Here is a 24,258-nt window from a genome sequence, read left to right as displayed (position 1 = left end):
GAAGCTATCTACAGCCTTTACCTATCATTGGTACCCCTTTTGATCGGATATGTATGGACATAATTGTGAATAGTAGTTCAAGTAACCAATTTTCTCTGGTAATTTGCAATTACGCAACTAGATATCCTGAAGTGTACCCATTTCTTTCCATTCAGGTTAAACAAATTGTGAAATGCTTAATTGATTTGATCTCAAGGGTAGCCGTATCTTTTGAAATTATCACTGATCAAGGAACTAATTTCATAGTTAATGTGATGAAGTCACTGTACAAGCAATTGGGCATGAATAATAATAATAATAAACTCTATTTTATAAAGTGCCTTTGAAAGCAACTTCTCAAAGCACTGTACACAAAATAAGCAATATTTAACTCAAAACTCAAACTCAAATAACAAAAGTAACATCAACAATCAAATGCTAATTAAAAAACATATGTCTTAAGTCTACCTTTAAAAACGTCGTAGTTCTGAGCTTCCCTAAGCAGAGAATTACAAAGGACAGGAGCATATGAAGAGAAAGCCCTGTCACCCATAGATCGTAAGCGTGTACGAGGAACAACCAACAATCAACTTGGAATCTGACTGGGAGCCAGTGTAATGACTCCAAAACTGGAGTAACATGATTGCCCTGGCGGCCGAGTTCTGTACATATCCCAGTTTGTTTAGTGTGGATTTAGAGACTCCAGCTAAAAGGGTGTTACAGTAATATATCCAAGAGACGACAAAGGAATTTATCAGCTTTTCAGCTACTGAGAAATTTAGCATAGGACGCAGTCTTGCTATGTTTCTGAGGTGAAAAAAAGATGATTTAACTGTACTCTGAACAAAAGACTCAAATGAAAGACTAGTATCAAAAATAACACCAAGATTCCTCGCTTGAGTCACCAAGATAGAGCCATCAATAGTTAAAGAACCATTAAAATGGAGGGTATCAGAACAACACCAGAAATTGGGATAGATAGATTCCTTTTCTTTTGTTTGCATATAAAGAAGTACCACAGTTACAGTGATACAGGTCTTAGAGTCTTGAGTCTTAGACCTTTTTAATGATGTATTGTATAGTCTTTCAAGTTAATTACATTCTTTTTACATTTACAACTTACATTAAAACTAGCAGTAATTTTGAACTAATGTAAACAAAGAGTGCGCTGGCATCCTCCTTAACAGGTTAACAGGTTTTAAGAAATGCTTACATTTAGTAAACAACGTGGAACTATAAAAATGTTAATGCTATAAAAGTGTGCATACTCACACTGAGCGAAAAGAAAAGCAGATGCTGGCTATTTCAGACAGTTCAAGTTAGCAAGTAGCCTCAAAGACTAACAATAAACACCACTTTAACTGATCTCTAACTTATTTAACTTAAGCAAAGCTGTAATATAAATTAAGTTAACAAAACTAAACATTTTAATGCTATAAAAGTGTGCACAATGAGAGAAATAAACAGCAGATGCTGGCAATTTTCAAACAGTTCATGTTAGCGGGATGTCTACGGCTAATAATAAACACCACTTTAACATGATCTATAAGTTAAGCAAATGCTTTCAAAGTCCCCCTGTGGTGAAAATCAAGTTTCTAATGTTGTTTATATGTCTATGTGGTGTTTTCAATATGCTTTAAGACAAACCATGTGCAAATTCATAAGTCAACACCATTGTTGAGTATTTTTTCTAGTGAAAAAAAAGACGCGGTTTGAAATCGGTGGTGTTTCTGACGTCATAAACTACCTTACAACCAATCAAACCAAGTCTCTGAGCTAGTGTTAGTGAGTGGAGGAGGGGCAAATTTGCATATTTATAGTTCCGTGTATACTAAATGAGGCAAGGGTAATGGTTGCGTTCCACTCCACTTTTAGACAATGCACTCGCAAACTTTTTTTCCATTTGAAAGTGCGTTCCACTTCGTGAAGTGGACAAGTGAAGTCTATATGGACAGACCCTTGACCCCTAGATTTAGACAAAGGGAGCGAGTCTAATTCATATGTACACATCAGACAGCTCCACAATACAATGTGATTGTGACGTCACCGCATATCACGTTTAATTTACGACCACCACCACCACAAACAACTCTATGATATATATATATATATATATATTTTTTAATTCATTTATTTAAAACAACCCAAACACACCTACATACATATAGAATGTTGCATTAAACAAATTTGTAAGGGGAAAAAAAGTAAGTAATATATCAACTCCATAGCGGATTAAAGTGATCTAGGGCTTAGGACGTTCCAATTCAGCACATTGCAAGGGTTCCGCCAGTAGTGGACATTTGTGCAACGTAAGCAATGACGTACATCTGAGTGAACGAGACTGAGGGAAGTCAGTGAGGGAAGGACATAAAAAAACAAACTGGAACGCAGCCATAGAGTTACATTCAAGCTATTATAAGGCATACATTTTTTCACAGGATTTTTTTTTTGACTACAGGGGGACTTTAATACACATTTAGTTAACAAAACAAAACCATGCACGTTTTAATGCTAGTAAAAGTGTGAGTACAAGGAAACTATCCACACGCATGTCTCTCAGCCATTGGGATTTATCTGTGCTGATCTGCGTCTCAAGCTGATGACGTCACTAACAGCCCCAGTTTCTTGACTCCACCCCCATATCAAAACAGTTCCATTAAAGGTTTAGTTAACTTTTAAAAAAACTTTTGCTGATCATTTATTCACCCCCATGTCATCCAAGATGTCCATGTCTTTCTTTCTTCAGTCGAAAAGAAATGAAGGTTTTTGATGAAAACATTTCTCCATATAATGGACGTCAATGGGCACCAAACGGTTCAAGGTCCAAATGACAGTTTCAGTGCAGCTTCAAAGGGCTTTAACCCTCTGAGGTCGGCAATAACAGGTTTTGCTCGTTTTTTTTTACATAGCAGCAAAATAGACCTAAAATACTCCGTCAGTTTTGGTCATAAAGCCTTAAGAAATATGAAAAAATAAGCTGTTAAATGTCTACTTTTTTATGTGTCCACTTACAATCGAAATAAAACATTGTGCTTTTGTAAAATAAAGAAAGTAAACAGAGAGTGCTTTCTGCCTCTCCGTCTCCGTGAACTTTTTTTCTGAAGCACGTCTCTAAACTCAAACAAAACTCAGCGGATACTATTCACTCAGACATTAGCTATATATCTCTATAATCATTTAAGTGTGTAGTTTTAAATTATCTAATTCAAAACTAAAACAAATATTCTCTGTTTATGTAATCTATATATAAAGAGCGAGAGATCCGCCGTTCTCATTATCGTTCTGGCATCTCATTATCTGCTAATGTGACACGCCCATCGAGAGCGCGCGCTATTCAAATGCAGATCTGAAGCAACACATGCAATGCAAACCAGTCAACGCCCACAACAGCTGGAAAACGCACTGTAGTGAGGAATAATAATATCGTGATAATCCTGGAAATTTTACCTCAAACGTGCTGGAGTAGCCTAACAACGGATCCAGCTGCAGATCATCAGTAAGTGCTTTGTTCTAATCGCGATATGAAATGGTGTCTGTAAACCGCAAAAGACTGTTTAAATTTGAATCGCGTTTCTGTGTTTGAATGAATGAACGGCACAGACGCATGTTGCTGTTTAGCTACTACAGCTCGCGCGTGTCTGTGTGTGAATGAAACTATCTATATTGCCTACTGAGATGAGTAAAAATCGACTGAATACGTTGAAATAAAATGTCTTTGTATAAGCAACATATTAAACTTCAAATTAACATTTATGCCCTAATATATATTAGCCTATAAAAGACCATATGATACAGACGAAATATGAAAGACAACATTTCGTTTTGGATAGATTATAAAGTTTTTACTGCCACATCAAAACCTAATTTACAAGGTGCAAACAAAATCTTAAAAGATCAATATAAGCCTTCTCTTTAAATTATTTTTGTTTTATTAGTGACAAATTTGGGGAGAGGATAGCCTACATCCTACATGCGCGCCTCACAAGTGTTCAGTCGACGGACAGCGAGTGGGTCTGTGTAAAGGGGAATTTACGATGCCACGCAGATGTGCTGTTGAGAACAAATCCCAAAATGATGCTGTTGCTCAAAGATAAATCCGTGATTAAAGATAAACTGTTGCTCAAAGATAAATCCGTGCCGACTATTCTGGGCTCAACATCGACGACGCAAACTGTAAGTAATGTATTTAAAACTTTAAACTACTTTTTAAATACGCTGAATCCGCAAATGTTCTGGCTGGGGGCGTTAATAATTGATGCATAGGCACTGACGTTAGCCAATCATAACAGTGGCCGTTAACACTGAACTCTTAAAGGGGAAACACCCCCAAAACAGACTGTTTGAATCAGAGGATGAGAAACAGGGTGGGAAAAGGTCATAAATCACAATTTTTTTTGTAAAAAAAAACTATAGTAATACTATAATTGCACCTAAGGGAACATAATAATAAAATAAAAAACCCATGTCATGACCCCTTTAAACGATACCAGAAGATGAATATGGGTCTTATCTAGCGAAACGTTCGGTCATTTAAAAAAATAAATAAAAAAGTTTACGTTTTATAAGCACAAACGCTCGCCTTGCTCTGTTCTGTGATGCGCGTTCGTGACTTCACGTAATACGCAATTACGCTGAAAAGGTCACGCTTCTATGAAAAGTCAAAAATTCTGTCCTGACGAAAATGTTCTTTTAGGCTTTTTAATATTACAACACCCAGGATACGCACACGAAATGGGCATTTTAAACGATAAACTGACACAAAGACATTTGAATATGTGTATATGGTCCTCCTTCCGCACGTTTGTAAACACTGACTCGGTACGTCAAGCGTGACCTTTTCAACGTGATTGCGTATTACGTGACGTCACGAACGCGCATCACAGAACAGAGCAAGGCGAGCATTTGTGCTTTTTTATTTATTTTTTAAATGAGCGAGCATTTCGCTAGATAAGACCCTTATTCATCGTCTGGTATCGTTTAAAGCCCGTTGAAGCTGCACTGAAACTGTCATCTGACCTTGAACCGTTTGGGGCCCATTGACGTCCATTATATGGAGAAATGTTTTCATCAAAAACCTTAATTTCTTTTTGACTAAAGAAAGAAAGACATGGACATCTTGGATGACATGGGGGTGAGTAAATTATCAGCAAAAGTTGTTTTAAAAGTGAACTAATCCTTTAAGTGAAACGCACAGAAAAGTTAAGCGCAAAGGGAAAATGCAAAATGGTATCACAAACTCACACTTGACTGAAACGAACAGAATAAAAGAAGCGTTGCAAATCAATTACTAGGTGTGACCATGGAAAATTAATTATTAGGATTAATTATATCTTATTATATCTATATTTTTCTTTTGCAAAACTTTATTTTCTTTTGCAATACTTTATTCTTTTTCAAACATATGTGGCACTATATTGACTTCATAATTCAGCACATAATAGCACAAATTTCATACATAAAAAGGGGTGTAATATAGAGTGTCACCTTTGGCTTGTTTATTGGTGTTTGTAAAACACTCTTCTTCGTAAAACTGCGTAAAGGGGTTATGAATGAAGAAAAATCTAATTCTCCTTGATATTTTAGACATGTGAAGTGACATGTAGCCACGTATGATGTCCCATACTCATAATTTGTGTTCTGCATTTCACCCATCCAAGTGCATACACACAGCACTTAGTATTGAACACACATCGTGAACACACACCCCGGAGCAGTGGGCAGCCATTTTTTGCTGTGGCGCCCTGGGAGCGATTGGGGGTTAGGTGCCTTGCTCAAGGGCACCTCAGTCGTGGGTAATGAGAGTGCGCTGTTCATACACTCCCCCCACCTACATTTGCTGCCGGTACTGAGACTCGAACCCGCGACCTTCAGGTTAGAAGTCCAACTCTCAAACCATTGAGCCAAGTTTCAGAACTCAAAACTTCCTCAATCCCAAAACAGCTTTTATTGAAACCAAGACCCCAAAACGACTCGTTTCAGATTTTGCATCAGTATGATGTAATAGTGCGATGAAAGACCACCTCTGCACTTGAGTCAACACTTCAAGATCAACACCTGTTTTTACATCATTGCCTCCTGATCACTGATTCGTGCATGTCATGAAGTAGAAATACGAGAGAGACATATAATTACTCAAGCAACAAAAATGATAGATTTGCCTCTGAGGATTAATAGATATTTTGCAGTGACAATTTATGGAAAAACACAGTCTTTTCGTTTGTTTTATTACTGCAGGTTCGTTTTTTAAAACAAGACACAATTCGACGTAGGCTTTTCAGACAGACTGGAAATAAAAGATGATGCAGTGCCAACTATGTTGGATCCAACAGTCTCAACACACAAGTGTCACTATTGCTTTGTCTGTTACAGATCGTTTGATATGTACTCACTTTACTGAAAATGATGAACGATGAATATTAGAATGTGCGCCCAATTCATTTGTAATTAATTTACACGAAACACCACAAGTTATCCTGTCAGCTATAACTGTGGTAACAGGCATGACGTCAGAAAACAGAAGACTAAGTTCGCTGCTTGTTCCTTTGAGATTTTCCTAATGGTGTTAGGAAATACCATAATTTATGAGTAAAATAAAGCCAGTGGTAAGCATAACTTCATACTTTCTTAGTTCAGATTGGATCAGATCAGCATTCTGTAAAGGTTTATTAGAGTTTAACATTATCCTCCCCACTTAATACGATTATGTCAAAGAATTTGGTCTCCTTGATGTATAAACTGTTTCCAGTGTGAATGACATTGTAACTTACAAGGAACTGAAGTCTTTGTCTCTCTGACTCAGGGGTGAACTCTGTGGACATAGGAATTATCTCTCCATTTCTGATTATAATGGCTCTGAGGGGTAAACACAAACACACACATATATATATTTACATGTATGGAAATTATCAAACCTGTACATACATGTGTATAAATATCTCAAATATGTCTACCTGCTATCTCCAGCATTGGCAACATACAGCTTTCCCAGCAGGAAGACAACTACGAGCACAGTGCAGCCACCAGAGATGTTGTATATAGATTTTTCCCTCTCGATTTGGGCATCCTGAAATAAACACAAATGCATAGAGACATGGAGATGAAAGAAAGAAAAGCAACTATAAAATAAACTGTTACTAAATTGATTTGGATAAACCATGTTCAAAATCGTTGAAAAATATCTAATATATGCACACCTTAGGCCACACATCAGCAGATTTCTATACATTTTATGTATCAAAAATAAAAAGTTTGGCTAATGAGAAATGTATAGGCTAATGTTGCAACAATTTTTTATTGTTATTATATTTATTGTTATTATTGCAATTATTAGCAGGACATTTAAATATTTCTTGAATGGTGTTGTCTTTTACCATATTGTTTTTGCTGCAACTTAATAAAAACAAAAAGCCACTTGAGATCAGTCCTGGTTGAACACTGGACTGTTATAGCCATAATGTTCAGTTCTCTACACTGTAAACCTGAATAAGTTGGCAAAACTCAACATTTTTAGGTAATCTGTTAAGAAATTCAAAGTTTAAGCAGAACTGGCATATTTTTCTTCTTAACTTGACATATTTGAGTAAACTTAAAATTATCATGTAATCTCAATTTCAAAATTTGTAATAGAACTTGGTTAGCTTTACCTAGTTAATTCAATAAATCCTACCTGGCTAATTGGTGTTCAGTAATCTAGTAATCTATTAATCAGTTTCAGAAATCGATTTGTTTAACCATAATGAACTATTCTCGATTAAGGCCTACTCCTGTCTTAATTTAAACCCTGTCCAGGAAACCGCCCGTTTATGTTTAATACACTATAAATCGATTCATAATTTAATCAAAGTTAGAAAACATTTTAATATTTGCATATGTCCTTATTATATCTGAAATTGGTTGTTTGTCATGTATTATACTTTCTGAAGGTATAACAATAAATAGATAAGCATTAATGTATTATAAATGTGCTTACAATTATTCATGAGACCATACGATGCATTGTAAGGTGCATTAAAAAGCATAATTAATGCATTGATAATATTTTTTAAGTAAAGTGTTACCAAATTTTCTTTGCACCAAGTGCACATAGTGTTAAAAACCATTTACATGTGTGATCCTATTTGTACTTATTGCAAATAGTGACAGATACAACACCTCAGTTTATTGTAGCATATTACTGTATAAAACCGTATACAAGATTTTTAGTATATGTGTTTATATTTATTAAAATCATAAATGGAAGCTGCCTTATACTTGTACCTATTCCTAAAGCCTAATACCAAATCCAATTATAGGCCTATTAAATACTTTATTAAACAATGAGTTCGGAAAAAGGCACCACCCATGCCACTACTCCTCTTATCTGATGCGTTTCTTTTGTAATTTTGTCTGGATTAGTCACACAATGGTGCCTCTGCCAACAAGGCGGCTATTTGCACCTGGTATAAATAGTCATTCTACATTAAAATACATTTTTATACAGCAATTTCATTCTCTCCTGTCTAATACCATTGAAACTGGAAAACTCTGTTCGGTCTAACTCATGTAACTCAAACCACATCAAGTAACTTGGACCTCACCATAATCTTGAAGGCATTCTCCAAGGCACCAATTACAAGGCTTTCATGATGGATCTTCTTCTCCACGAAGAACCGTGTTGGAGGGGTGCAGGGGGAACCAGGTGCACCAGTGGCACCACGTAGGGATGCAGCCCGGTTGAGGGACCGATGTGTGCATGGGGATGGCTGGTGGTTGGGTTCATCACCCAATACAGTTGGCGGAAGAGACGCCAGGTTAGATAGGACCTCCAGTACACCTTGGAGCTGCTCCACAATGTGTTGGTGTAGAAGTTTGGAAGCCACCACTGCCGCTCCTGAACCAGCATGACCATCAAACAGTGCCCAGTAATGGAAGATCAGCCCTTCTTGAGAGTCTTGTGGACAAATACAAGCCTACATAACACAACACAGCAAACAGCAGTTGCTAAGTAATTTCCTTATGATATATTAAAGCAACAAGCCCCAATATGCCGTGGTTTACAGTAATTCTAGAACAGATGAGGGGCGTTGTTAGGCACAATGAGGAGCGATGCCTAAATCCATTTAGCTGTTCAGAAAAATCACTGTAAACCATGATTTGATTTCATGGGATTTACAGATTTAACCAAATGGTTACAACATATTCTTTGCATGATTTCATTAAAAACAGCACCAAAAATGTAATTTATTATTGATGTAATGAGGCGATGGGTGTGTGTTTAATTATATAGAATTTTACAACAGCTTTGATCGTGGCTCAGCCTTTCAGGTCAAGAACTGGATCTTTCCATTTTATCAAAGCCTTGTTCCACGGCATGAACTACAGTTCCTGGAACTAATTTAGGCGTGACATTATTACAGTGTTTGTATAATTATTTGGCAAAATCGATATTCTGATCATGTATTTCCTTGAAGCATTTTAAACAATTCCAAACAGCACCAATCTTAATAATTACCATTACTTTTGTATATAGCCACTTATAAGTTAAATGTAATTGTTGATGAGGGAAGGTGTGGCTTAAAGTAAAAACACGTTGGGCCCTATTTTAACGATCTGAAACGCAAGTATCAAACGCTAAACGCAAGTAACTTTCTGGGCAGATCTCGCAAAAAAATTAAATGGGTCGGTCTGAAGTAGCATCATTATTCATAGGTGTGGTTTGGGCGTAACGTGAAATAAACCAATCAGAGTGTCCTCTCACATTCCCTTTAAGAGCTTGTTGCATGGCGGATTGCTATTATAACGGCGTGGAGCGGTTCATGGCCGAGGAGACCGACGTTCTCGTAAGGGTTGTAAAAGACAAAGAAGTGACATTGTATGGGGATGGGAGAAACCCACCCAAATTAGCTTCGGTTAAAACAGGCGTATAATAATTTGGGTAAATGTGTAAGCTAGATTTATGCCAATTTTTTTCACATCTTCATGGACACAACAATGATTTCCCTCGTGTGTTATTATTTTTCCTTGTAATGTATGATTTGCAAAACTGAAAACTGCTATGTCTGTTTAGATAAGAGAATCAAAGTGTATGCGCGTTGTTCACACGCTACATAATGGCCAAGCATGCGCCCTTAAAATAGCATCTGAACTTTAGACTAGGTTTTTCCTGGTCAGTGGCGGAATTGTTTTGTAAAACTGCTAAATACCACGCACGCATGCACGCACGCACGCGATAGGAGAAGGATGCAAACCTAATGTGTGGATGTGTGGATTGTTGGATGGATTTTCTACCCTGATTTTAGCCTGAAATCTTTGCATATAAAACAAGTATTAAAATAAGTGGAACTCTTCTGACTTTCATTGCAACATGACCTCTCACGAATGCTTTCTGCAAAAAAAGTCCACATAAAACATTGTGCAGTGTACACATTGATTATAACTGTAAGTTTTGGCTAGAATGCAGAACTCAGTCACTGATAAACACATGCACGCTTGGTAATTGACATCTGGGTGATTATAAAAGGAGCGCTCCTTGCCTGCTTGATTTAATCAAAGTTTAAATCAATGCTACCTAGAAGAATGGTGTTTTTCTCTTAAAACGCTCTGCTCTTGTCTGTCCCTCTTCTCGAGTGAAGAGGGTTCAGCATCTGGACCTCGTGGTTCAGGTCCCTCTCGTGCTGAGGAAGAGCGGCGGCTTGCATCTTGGGGTTCCCAGATGGAGCTCGTCGTTCACCTTGAGAGCGCTGTAAACCTCTCAGATGATTCGACGACTGACGTGGGTGAGCTGCAGGTGGATGAGGAAGACTTTTCTCCTACTGTTCCTGCAGCTAGTGCTCTTCAGGACGAGCAGGAGATGGCTGAGGAGGTTGATAATCAGTAGATAATGAGGAGGTTGATAATCACCATATTACCATCATGGAGGGCGCAGCCAGCAGGCTGCCATGGGAACGAGACCGCTCGCTGACACTGCTGAGAGGAGAGACCGCTGAGAGGAGAGACCGCTGAGAGGAGAGACCACTGAGAGGAGAGACCGCTTGCTGCAGGCTCGACGATCGGTTTCTCTCCGGCCATAGACCACCAGCTCAGGTGAGCCTTCCATTTCTTCCCGACATTCACACCGAGGTCGAGAGGGCATGGAAGAACACATGCTCTGCCCGTATCCACCGGCATCAGCGGGCTAGTTTCGCTGATGTTGAGGGGATAGGTGAGCATGGGTACGTGTCCATGCCGCCCATTGATCTCGTGTCTGGGCAGGCATTGACACAGAGCTCCAGCTCTGCCATCCAAACCGCTGAAAACAATGGCTCGTTTGAATGGCAGAGCATACACGGCAGCAGGTCAGGCCGGTGCTGCCCTGCACACCATGGCGGTGCTGCAGGCGTACCAGGCCAGCTTGCTGGGGGATCTCGACCAGGGGGCAGGAATGTCCCCTGAGGTGGTTGCTGAGCTGCGCCGTACCACAGATCTTGCTCTCCGTGCCACCAAACAAACTGCTGCTGCGATCGGTCGGTCGATAATGGCCACGGAGAGACATCTGTGGCTAAATCTAGCCGACATCGGGGACAAAGAGAAGGCCTTTCTCCTCGATTCACCGGTTTCGCCCTCTGAACTCTTCGGCACCTCCACAGGAAAAGCTGCCCTCTACTCTCTTTCCGACTCCCCAGGCCTCTCCTTACATCAGGCCTGGGGCTGGGCCTATGATGAGATGTTCTGATGGCCCGCCTAGGCTTGGTTAGTGAGAGCGCCTCTTTTAGGCTTGTAAAGTAGTGGACCCCAGGTTCATAGAGAACTATCTGGCGAGTCTTCACTCCGCATGCTGCAGGTGAGCTGAGTTGTCTTCCTTAAGAGTAATTTTTGTGTGTAACCAACACTAAAATGTATCTCTCTACAGACCTCGTTCCCTGTATAGAGTTATGGGGCCATGTCAACATTAGGTAAGGTAAACTCTTCTTATGATTCATTAGGGCCCTGAAGTTCCCCTGTTAGGTGGCTAGAACGTTAGAAGCACCAGTTGCATGGGCTTCTCTTGTGAGTTTGTGATGGCTTCCCTTGTTGTCATATGTAAGATTAAGTGAGGTGGGCCACCGCTCACTCTAGTTGTAAAACTATGTTTTAGCTTAGGCTTCCTCTCATGGTGAGAGCATTTTGAGGCCCCCGCTCATTCTAAAAGAAGAATGGGAAGGTTTATGCTACCACTTGTTTGCTATACACAGCTGTGTTAGCCCTTGGGCTATTATCCACCTCAGGGTAGAGTAGTTGGTCTCTCTCTCAAAAAAGAGAAAAGTATAGACTGACGCTAGAGCTTCAGATAGATCTTATGTCCGGCCCACGGGACCGTCACGGGACCGCCTGACTTCTTTCCTGAGTACATCGCCCCCTTGAGCTCTGTTTTTCAGTGGGCTGAGCGATTCTGCAGCCCCTGGTATGAAATATAATACTTATTTTTCTAGTAAGGCTTTGGCTCCTCCGAGCCCTCAGGTAGATCTATGCTTACAGGCTGGCCCTCACCAGGGCCGGCTCTTTAGCTGGCCTAGGCTATGCTAGGGATAGTGGAGGTGTTCTGCTGAAAAGCATTTCTGCCTCTGACCCTTCACTTTGTGAATGCAGGGTTTCTTGCATCCCTATATGATACCCTTCTCCCATGGGAGTTGTTAGGCCAAGGCCCGCCCCCTTCTCTGCATTCTGTCACTATGAGTGTTTGGACTCCTGAGTCTGGACAGACGGTCGTAGGCCTCTCGTGAGGCCTCCCATTTAGATCAGCCCCTAGGCCTTCACAGGCCTCCTCAGTGTTTTGAAACACAAACACTGGGTAGTTTGGTGGATCAAGTAGAGAAACTCCCCTCGCTGGAAAGGGTTGTAAAGCACTATGCTGAGTCATACTCTCCGGGATATCCCGTCTCTGAGATCCGGGCCGAGTGGTTCACTGCCAGCTTTGCAGTCCCTCGGGTCGCAGTCCCTTACCTAAGGCAATGTCCAGAGGCTCTGTCTCCGGACAGACAGGAAGTTGGCCAGACTGAAGTGTCTGACGTAAGTGACACCAGGTCAGGCCTTCCTGGTGGCATTTCGGGAGGTACGTTCCCCCGAATAGTGACTGGCTGGGGTTCCCTCGGGTTCCCTAGCCACATTCCCTAGAAGAGACCCCTTATAAATTGAAGTTGTGGTCCTAGGCCTTTGAGCAGGCCCAGGTAGGCCGTCCGTAAACATTGTTTATGGAGGTCTTCCTGTTAGGCTTATAGCTTGGGCTATGACCGTAGGGAATACTGCCACTGACAGCCCAGTGTGACCTGAGGGTGAGTGGTTCTAGCGTTTCATATGAATTTGCTGGTTCTGACAGTTGTCACTGCCTCCTGGCATGCACTCCCCTTAGCATGGCGGTGTGGGTATATCGTTCCCCAAAGCGTCATTCGACGCAGTGCGAGTTCCCTTTAGAAAGGGAACATCTCAGGTTACGACTGTAACCTATGTTCCCTGAGAACAGGGAACGAGACACAGTGTCTCCTTGCCATGCCTCGGGGCCTGCCTACCAAACAGTCCCTTCAGACGACAGGATGATTGTCATGTTTGCAAGGCGCCCTTATATACTTCCAGGTCGCACGTTAATCATTCACGTTAATGATTCACAAGCTGTCGCAATGTGATTGCCGTGATTTGATAGTGATTTCAGACACCTGTCATGCCTGAGGCTTTCCCCAAAGCGTCATTCGACGCAGGGTCTCGTTCCTTGTTCTCAGGGAACATAGGTTACATTCATAACCTGAGACGTTTTGTGCTGCTTTTGTGCTGCTTTTTGTGCTTTCTCGATTACGTTAATAAACCTTAACAATGAAAACTATATGATATACTGTGCTGAGGGATATACTGTGGTGTGGTTTAGCAAAGTCTGCAGTAGGAAAGATGGTATTAAGCCATCGGATAGGCAGAGATTCTTGTGTGTGTGATGCTGAATAAAGTATGAACTTTCTTTCTTTCTTTCGCGGACCCTCCTCTCCTTCCTTTCAGTTCAGTTCAGTTTAGTTCAGTTCAAGTTTATGTCATATGCATATTAGTACCACAGCAATGAAATACAATGTGCCTTGGCACTCTCTCAGCAACAGTCAATAATAAAAAATATAAATAACATTAAAACAGCCAAGCGCAGTAAACATAGTAACTAAGCTCAAACCTCAACCCTCCTTCCTGTTGTACTATCATTCAGTAGCCTTATACCTGAGGGTAAAAACTATCCCTAAAACGTGATACTCTGTTTGCAGAGTAAAAGCGTGAGCTTTTGCAGAATGAGCGTAAAAAACAGGCAATGAGACACCTGCTTTCAAGAAGTGGTCTCCTGGAAGATATACTGTGGTGAGGGATATACTGTGGTGTGGTTTAGCAAAGTCTGCAGTAGGAAAGATGGTATTAAGCCATCGGATAGGCAGAGATTCTTGTGTGTGTGATGCTGAATAAAGTATGAACTTTCTTTCTTTCTTTCGCGGACCCTCCTCTCCTTCCTTTCAGTTCAGTTCAGTTTAGTTCAGTTCAAGTTTATGTCATATGCATATGAGTACCACAGCAATGAAATACAATGTGCCTTGGCACTCTCTCAGCAACAGTCAATAATAAAAAATATAAATAACATTAAAACAGCCAAGCGCAGTAAACATAGTAACTAAGCTCAAACCTCAACCCTCCTTCCTGTTGTACTATCATTCAGTAGCCTTATACCTGAGGGTAAAAACTATCCCTAAAACGTGATACTCTGTTTGCAGAGTAAAAGCGTGAGCTTTTGCAGAATGAGCGTAAAAAACAGGCAATGAGACACCTGCTTTCAAGAAGTGGTCTCCTGGAAGGACAGAACATTTACAGATAAAGTGCTCATTCAAGGAAGGTCTGCTCTCACTGTGGAGGGAATGGAAAATAAGGGTCTTCTCCGCATGCCTCACATGGACCATTAGTAGCCTAGCCGCGCATTTGCACCAAAGGTGCACGGCTGGAAACCTGACGTTTCCATCAAAAGTGGACAGATGTCAGATTCCAACATGACTCTCACATGAATACAGCAGGACAGACAGGAATTCCGGAACAGAAACCTGCCTGGCCCATAAAGAACTATCTATCCGTCTGCTACAGCACAGGTGGACCAGTCAGCTACATGATACAGACCACAAATGTGTTCCCAACTCAGCCACAAGATTGTTCCAGAACACTGCAAATATACAATTGGAGAGACTGCAATTTGCTGCTTACACCCCCCACAATTCAAGAGGGATAATACAGATACAGGGAAAATTAACGCATGGCATCCAGTAAGAAATTTCCTCTCCTGAACAAAAGAGCAATAATAGTGATTCCATCCAAGCAAAGACACAACGGCTGGTGCTTTGCTGCCATTGCTCTTGGAAGTGTTTTCACTGCTAGATTTTGATACTTGGACTGCGTTTACATTGGCCCCAAAAAACAAATCCGATTGTTTACTCACGTCTGTCTGACACAGATCGAAAATTGTTGCACACGTGTAAACACAAAAATCCGCACAAGATCCGATTTTTTTCGCATCCGATCTGTGCCACTTCCAAAAGTGGTTTTAAATCAGATACATATCCGATATCGATAATGAGGTGATAACTTCGCTGTAATTAAACCAACAAGCTTTACTATAAAATTTCTGCTATTTTCCTGTATATATCTGGCCAGATTTTGCACTGCAAAACATCCATGACAGCTGTTTTCTTGTCCATGCTGGCAAAATTTTGGGCACCAATGAATGTAAACACAAATATCGGATACCAGTCGTGTCTAAAGTGAAACAGGGAGGCCAAAAAATTGGATATGGTCAAAAGATTGGATCTGTGAATTAAGACTCGCAGTGTAAACGCAGCCTTGGATTTGCAGGTTAGCCTGCTCTTTCTGTAGATTGCTCGTTGTTCTATTTCCCCCCTGGAATCTATTGTCCTGGTTCTCTGGGGCAAATATGAGAATTACCAAGCTGCCAGCATGGATTTATGGCTTATTTCATAGTAGAAAGACTGCCCTTGTCAAGATTTCGAATGATTTATTGATAGCAGCTGACTCAGGACTTTTAACTATACTAATTTTACTCGATTTAACTGTGGCATTTGACACTAACATCCTATTAGGCTACAATCTATAAAAAATGTTGGTAGTACTCTGGCTTGGTTCAATTCTTATCTCTCAGATTGCACCTGTAAGATTGGAAAAACTGGAAAAACTGGAAGAGAGTGCTACTCTCTGAGAAAACAAAGGAAATTAACATTTGAACTTTCTCTTGAGAAACTAGCATCTCCATCCAAGAGTCAATCACCTCAGTATTGTATTCATTTACATTTATTTCCCTTCACTCAAACGCACAACACACAGTACACACTAAGTACTTAAAGAAATGTCTCAAGAGGCTCATGGCGATTGGTAATGCGATCAGCCCCTAATTATGTATTTTATTTTTATGATGTCAGGTATACTGTACATATTTTACTCTTTATCTCTGGGCATTTGAAGTTATTGTATTGATTATCTTTGAATTGATTATGTAATTGGCATGACACATTTACCTGACTAATAATAAATAGTTACATTTGCATTTATTCTGACTTACTGAAATTATTAACTCTAGTAGATTGTGGTAAATCTATAACACCACAATTCTATGATCAGGTTAGTACCAGATTAGCTCCTAAAATACAACTTAGGTGGACCAGAGGAGCACAGCACAGCACAAGTTTTAGAGATCGGACTAACACATTGGCATTAGTCATGTATACTTAGAACTGTAGAGTCTAATAATGGGTTTTCCGTTTAGAACAACAGAATGTTGTTAGACCAAACTAAATAGGGGTGAACCTCAATCTCTAATTATTGTAATATTATTCTAACTAAGTGTATGTTGGAAACCATAGCATGGTTATACAAAACAGATACATTTGTAACAAATATCAAATTTATGGATAATTAGGCGTGCATTTGTTATTAATTTAGACTACTTTCATCCCATAGTGACCCGACTAGGCACATGTGGACAATCCTTGGACAGCCAATCTCTATTGCTTTGCGAAGATGGCGAATGGCACACAGATAGTGAGATCGTATACTATAACTCTAGATAAAGGATGTAAGGAAAATACATTAGCATAGCTACTTCAGGAATTTCTGTTATTTTTAACGTGTTAAAAGAAAATATTAAGATATACAGATATGTGTGATTTTCCCCCAATCCTATTAATAATAAAATAGGCTCTTTTAAAAAAAAAAAACATTGTTGTTCAATAGATATTCAGTGTACTTGGTACAGTAAACAATCACTTACATCATTTTCACACATTCCCATGCCAACACTATTGGGAAGGGACGACCTCCTTCTACTTGTAGATGTCTTTCTGGGTGTCAGGGATCCTATAGGTTTCTTCTTGACCAGTAGAACCTCACAGCATGCCTGGTCCTCATTCAGAGCACTTTTACCTGCATTTATTACTCTGAAACACAAACAGATAGCATGACACTAATCATTTTCATTTTAATGGTAAATAGGGTAATGTTTAAAAATAGACAATCATACATTAGTTAAAAAACAGCAACAAATGTGCCATACTAAATATAAAAGGCAATATTTTACTGGTGAATATTTTACTGGTTTGACTGGTGATCAACCATGGTGGGTAACACAGGCTTATTATAACACATGGGAGGTCATGATTCATTGGTATTCATCAGGTATATGATGTACTCCAACATTTGAAAAACAAAGCAAAGAGGGTTGGACACTGAACCAGGGTCGTGTTTGTTTCTGATGTGCTTTGGTTTGATTTTGTTTATCCGGAGGAGGGCGAGGATGTGGTGATAGGCTGGTGATGGCAGGAGGACCAGGTAAAGTGATGGTGATTGTTGGAAGAGGAGACCCCTACAGTATGTAGACGGTGGAGGATTCTTCTTTTATTCTATTCTTCTTCAGACCCAGAGCTCCCCAGTACCGACACCCCACTGCAGAGTCGAGGGAGGGAGGAGCCAAGGTGGTGTAGTGGCTGACGACAGCTGGTGGACAACCGTGAAAGACGATGGACCCACAGGTGCAGACGGGGACCGCAGGAGCTGAGAGATATCGTTGATTAAGGAGACCCAGGCGATGTCTCGGCGACGAGTATCGCAGGTGGAGCCAGAGAATCCGGAGGACAGGGCGACGCTGGGGAGACAGAGGACAGAGGTGGACAAGAAGGGAGGAAAGATCCCGCTTTAGCCGCAAGAGACAGAGCGCAGCGGAGGGCCCAGATGTCCGTTTGCGTAGGCAGAGCAACGACAGACCAAGGGATAGCCGTTGGGACGAGGGAACCCGGTGGAGACACTTGGACGAGGAGCCGAAGGTGAGAGGAGCAAGGGCAGAGCCGACAAGTCGAACCGCCGAGATGGAATGAGGCTCGACGTCCTGGCAGGGCATTTCCAGGGACAGTAAACTTCCAGAAGCGGCAGGGCTGGAGGACTGGCTGAGCTCTGGGAAGTGACAGGAGACTGGACATGACGTTGGTGAGTAGGGTAACTTCCACACACGTCAAAGAAATTTCGATCATTTTGCGGTCTTTTAACAGCGATGAAGGTTCAAATACCGGTAAGATAACAGAGTTAGATAACTAAACTTAAAGTTTGAGTTAAGTTTATTTTAAAATGCTGTGGAGCTCCAATGGTGGAGCAAGCAACGAAACAAACTACAGCGGATCAACCAACATCTTGATTCAACATCTTGAACAGGAGGGCTCAAAAATGCAAACTTTGTGAGATGTTCTAGCGCAGAGGATTTAGTGGAAAACTTGATTTGCTCCAAATACAACAAGATCAAAGTATTACAAGAAAAACGAATTGACGAGCACAAGAAACTCAGACAAATGAAGTTTAAAATGAGACTTCAAAAATACAAGATACTTTTAATCCTACGGTATTAATTGGATCCGCTGCAATAGGCGTACAAAACTCGGCACTTCTCGCATCAACTCTCCCGGTTCAAAAGCCATGCGTGGGTACACTGGTTGAGGAACTCTCACCACTGCTGATCCCCAACGCTACGGCCCCGGTTGTGGGATGCTCAACTGACTCAACACCATGCTCAGGGGAATATGGAAACGAGTGGTTGACGAAGGAAAACGCGGCCACCTCAGGAATTAAAGTTGGCAAATTGTTTTGAGGTGCAGAATCATGCCTCACTCCCTGACCAAACTCCTATCGCTCTACCTTCTAGATCTCCTTCACCTTCATTACCATTGCCTGCCTCCACTGTGGTGATAGGTGATTCTATCATCTGGGTGCTTTCACTCACTCACACTAAAGCAGCGGTCCATTGTTTTCCTGGAGCTAAGGTACTGGAGAGTAAATCCCTACAGCTTGGTATTTTCCCCTCTGATCTTTAATCTGCCCTAGTAAAACCTGTACATAAAAAAGGGAATTCAGATATTTTAACTTCTAGTAATTATAGACCCATTTCAAATCTTAATTTTTTAAGTAAAATATTAGAGAAATTTGTTTTTAATCAGTTGATAACATTTTTAAGTTCAAATTCAAAATTAGAAATGTTTCAGTCAGGTTTTAGAAAACATAGTACAGAGACCGCTCTTATTAAAGTAGTAAGTTACATAAAAATAAACATAGACAGAAATTGGCCTTCAGTTCTGGTGCTGCTTGACTTGAGTGCTGCGCTTGATACAGTAGATCACCAGATTCTCTTAAATAGATTAAGCGACTATGTTGTCCTATCTGAAATCGTTTTAAATAGGTTTTCTTTATATCTTAGTGGAAGAACAATTGTAGTATCTATTAATAATGCCTTGTCTGAACATTATAAAGTACCGTGTGGAGTTCCTCAGGGATACATTTTAGGACCACTACTTTTAATCTATATACGTTACCTCTCGGCCATATCATCAGGAGACATGTTATCTCTTTTCACAGTTATGCTGATGATACACAGTTATATGTAGCCGTGTCTCCTGATGACACTAATGACTGGATGTCACAACATTTCTTACAACTCAACCAAGATAAAACAGAAGATTTTATTATTGGATCAAAATCGCAGAGAGAGAAATTGACCCCTAAACTAAATATACTGATATTAAACCCAAGCGGCAAAACATTTTGAAGTTGTCTTTGACTCTAATTTGAATTTTAAAGCTCACGTACGTAATATTAACAAAATAGCATTTAATAATCTAAAGAACATTGCCAAAATAAGACCATTTCTCTCTCCGAGCAACACAGAAAAATTAATGCAAGCATTCATAGGAGCAAGCTTGACTATTGTAATCCCCTCCTTTCTGGTCTACCACAGACTAATACAAAACTCTGCTGCTCGAGTATTGACAAAGACAAAGAAGAAAGAGCACATTACACTTATATTAAAGTCATTTGTTAGTTTTCGTGTTGATTTTATAAACCTTTTATTAATTTATAAGGCATTGCATGGATTTGCTCCAGACTATCTCTCAAAAATGCTTACAGTGTGTGAACCTGGAAGGACTCTCAGATCCTCGGATTCTTTTCTTTTAACAATACCATGAACTAAAAGATTCGGTGATGCTGCTTTTAGCCACTATGCTCCTTGCCTCTGGAATAACATTGTACCAAATTCGCAACCTGCCTGCAAGTGCTCTACATATACTCTGATGCTGACATCGGGAGATGTTGACGATTGCACTATGAACAGACAGTTCATCCAAAAATGAAAATTTTGTCATCAGAAGATGACAAAGAAGATATTTTAAAGAATGTAACTTAGCACGCACTGACTTCCATAGTATTTTTTATCACTAACAACAAAAGGAATGTCGTGTAGTCCCTACCAGCCTTTTGTTGTCCTTAAAAAGGTATTTAAAAAAAAGATAATATCTCCCTTTGCCTTGAACTTTGACCGTTGTAACTTTTGCTTCTCTCTATTTGTTAATGGGGGATTTGTAAGTAGCCTACATTAGTTTTTATTTGGAGGTAAAATTAGACTCTTGGGGTAAGATTCAGTATTTCCATGAATTAGATGTGCATTTCAGAAATATTTGCATTCATAGTGTTTCTATAACATATTCAATTCAAATATGGGAAAATAAATGAGTAAATATGAATATGCCTGTATAAGTCATATAGAATCATTTTAACTTTCAGATGAATCTATTTTTCTGCTTTGTCTGTCATCAGTTATTAAATGATTTGTCTGTCAATTATTTGGTCATCAGTTTTAACTAAATTGTCAAAACTAATTTTTAAATCCAACTGTTTATTTAGTATTTGACATTAACGACACTTTAGATATTAATAAGGATTATATAAATGTATACATTCTGTAAAAGAATATCCTGCGGGGCTTCTTACCCCATCTATACCCCCATTATAGGGGCCATTTTACCCCACTTTTAATATTTGACATTTTGTGCTTATAACAACAAAATTAGCAAATGTTTCTATTTATTTTCCATAATAACACATTGGCTGATGCATCCTCCTCCTGCTGCACATGCTAAACTTATATCTAAATATGTAGCAATTTAAAAGATATTTTACATTGTTGTTAAGGGGGGCATCTACCCCCATCCTACCCTATATTCCACAAGCATTCCTATATTTGACACTATACCTAACTGCACAAAGCAATGAATGAATGGATGCTCGACACAAAAAGTTGCACGTGTATTAGGCTACTTAATTATTATTATTATCAGCATCATACATAACTGCATGTTAACCATGTGTCACACCGATGCATGTTCATGTGATGGTGTAATTTTGTAAGGCACGAGTTGCTCTTACTCTGCGTATCCCGTCGCCCACGGCAACCTCCGCGTATCTTTCAGGATAAGGATAGGTCTAGCGATGTGATCCGCCGAGCACTCGATCTCATCCGGCGACAGTCCTAGAAACTTCGGTCTCATGTAGGGGTATTTGAGCGGCAGGTCCGAGCCACCCGAACGGTCATTATTATTAATAGACGATACGGCCATGATTCCACCCATGAAGCTGGCCACTGCGGATTTGACGCGCGTGAACATGTCTGCGGAGCGCCGTGTTCGTGCGTCTCCTTCTTTCCGATGGTCCCCCACCTGCACGATCCACAGCCCTGCGACACGTTAAATGAAGTCGTGTGTTTGCTTCACAAATTCTCCAGTAAGTGTCTGAACCAAAGCGGAAATAGTTCAAGGATTAGAAGTCATGTGATCTCATGGATCTGTTTTCTGTGCGGCTTAATACGATGACAGCTTGCGTGGGACTTGCGCAGGAACTGATGATGCATACAGGCATGTAAAAAAATTATATGGTTTTATCATCAGGACATCATAACAAATCTTGGCTGGTCTTAAAATTAGGTAAATACAACCTTAGATGAACAACAACACATGACATATTACATCATGTAGTTATTTATTTAACAAAAACTAGACCAAAATCGAAAATCCATGGGTGACAAAGTAGCCTACACCCTTAATGCTTCCATGGGAATTAATACGTTAATAGCAGTCAGGCGCTGCCAATCAAATGCCTTTTATTAATTTATCATCAGCATGTGTGACTAACTCTTAAAAGCATAATCTTTATCAGTTTACTGGTCTGGAGCATGCAGGTGTGTGTGGCCTGGTTTCACAGACAGGGCTTAGATTAAGCCAGGATTAGGCCTTAGTTCAATTAGGACATTTACATATCTTTTATAAACATGCCTTAGAAAAAACATGTTGTGCATCTTGAGACAAAACAATGGCACTGACATATTTTAAGATGTGCCAGTGCTCGTTGCTTTCAGTTGAAACAGCTCAAACATGAATTCTAGTCTGGGACTAGGCTTAAGCCTTGTCTGTGAAACCCGGGGTTTGTGTGTTAACACAATGCCAAGGAGGAAAGACATCAACAATGATCTCAGAGAAGCAACTGTTGCTGCCCATCAATGAGAAGGGTTACGGCCATTTCCAAACAAGTTGAAGTCTATTATTCTACAGGAGACTTACACTTTTACAAGTGCATGTTAAATGTTCAAGTCCATGACAGTACAATTAGAAAAAGACGGGACAAGTATGGGATGTTTGGAAGGGTTGCCAGGAGAAAGCTTCTTCTCTCTGAAAAGAACGCAGCACAGCTTAGGTCTGCAAAGTTGCATCTGAGCAAACCTCAAGACTTCTGGAACAATGTCCTTTGGACAGACGAAAGTGGAGATGTTTGGCCAAAATGCACAGCGCCAAGGAAGGCGAATACCAAACGCAGCATATCCGCACAAACACGTCACACCAACTGTCCATCACGCTGGTGGAGGGGTGATCATTTTCAGCTTGTTTTGCAGCCACAAGACCTGGGCACCTCACAGTCAATGAGTCGACCATGAACTCCTCTGTATACCAAAGTATTCTAGAGTCAAATGTGAGGCCATCTGTCCGACAGCTAAAGCTTGGGTCATGCAATTAGAGGAGAGATGGGCAAACTCGGGCCTGGAGGGTCACAGCTCTGTGGAGTTTAGCTCCAACCCTGATAAAACTTCGCTGACTGTGGCTTTCTAATAATCCCGAAGACATTGATTTTCTGGTTCAGGTGTGTTTGATTAGGGTCCCAGATAGCAAGTAACCATCGAAAACAATGAAACACAACAATTACAACAGCCACACAGCCCGAAATCACCAAATAAATTAGGACAATGAATCTCTCAAGATCTCAGCAGAAGTTTTTTTGTTGTTGTGAGAATTAGTTGTTGTTGTGAGGTTTAGTTGATGTTTTATTGAAAATATATATTATATGTACATATTTCCTTTAGTTGGGCAGTTTGACCCCTGGCTTTTAGCTGAGGTCTTTGTAAAAGTGGTTACCAAAATATGTAATTTGTTGCAAAGAAAGCCAGAAATCAAGATAATCAGGTGAAATAGGTTTCAGCATAATTACAAGTACAATAGTTCACTAATTCTACTCCAGAACAAAAGTGGTTATTTGTTATCAATAGTTTATATTCATTCTCATATTAAGTTCTGAATTTAGATTTTTAGATACATAGTAGGATTTTTATTTTCCGTAGAGACACAGACATCAAGAATCATACGAATCTCAACAATGGTGACATGCTACATGCAGCAATGCATGCTGGTTTTATACTATGGTGGCTCCCAACATGCATTGCAGCATGAAGCATGTCACCATTGTTGAGATTCATATGCTGAATCTTGATGTCTGCATGTGAATCTTAAAATATTTTTCCTTTCATTTATTTTACAAATCTTAATTCAGAATGTCTGATCTGTGGTAAGAAAGTATTGTTTGTGAGTGCAATTCATTAATATAAAATTTCTACTTTTGATCAGTGGTAAGATTAGTGGATTATGA

The 24,258-nt window shown here is 40.0% G+C and overlaps 1 protein-coding gene across 4 annotated transcripts in view; it reads right to left on the bottom strand.

Moving 5' to 3' along the window:
• The window catches only part of LOC307004856 (protein phosphatase 1H-like), a 44,403-nt gene extending 22,277 nt beyond the window's left edge, over positions 1-22,126 (bottom strand). For all 4 annotated transcript variants that reach the window (XM_079624381.1, XM_079624380.1, XM_079624382.1 and 1 more), the window contains exons 1-5: positions 21,718-22,126; positions 17,252-17,417; positions 8,556-8,927; positions 6,930-7,042; positions 6,747-6,831 (exon numbers count right to left, since the gene is read on the bottom strand). In XM_079624381.1, coding sequence (XP_079480507.1) covers positions 6,747-6,831; positions 6,930-7,042; positions 8,556-8,927; positions 17,252-17,417; positions 21,718-21,956 — 975 coding nt within the window. In that variant the 5' untranslated portion in view covers positions 21,957-22,126. The remainder of the gene's footprint in view (positions 1-6,746; positions 6,832-6,929; positions 7,043-8,555; positions 8,928-17,251; positions 17,418-21,717) is intronic.
• Positions 22,127-24,258: the final 2,132 nt, after the last annotated feature.

The sequence above is a fragment of the Phoxinus phoxinus genome (genome assembly GCF_949152265.1).
Source record: "Phoxinus phoxinus genome assembly, chromosome: 9".
Classification (NCBI taxonomy): domain Eukaryota; kingdom Metazoa; phylum Chordata; class Actinopteri; order Cypriniformes; family Leuciscidae; genus Phoxinus; species Phoxinus phoxinus.
The sequence above is the reverse complement of the archived record's forward strand: the minus strand, read 5'-3'. Positions and strand labels throughout refer to the sequence as shown.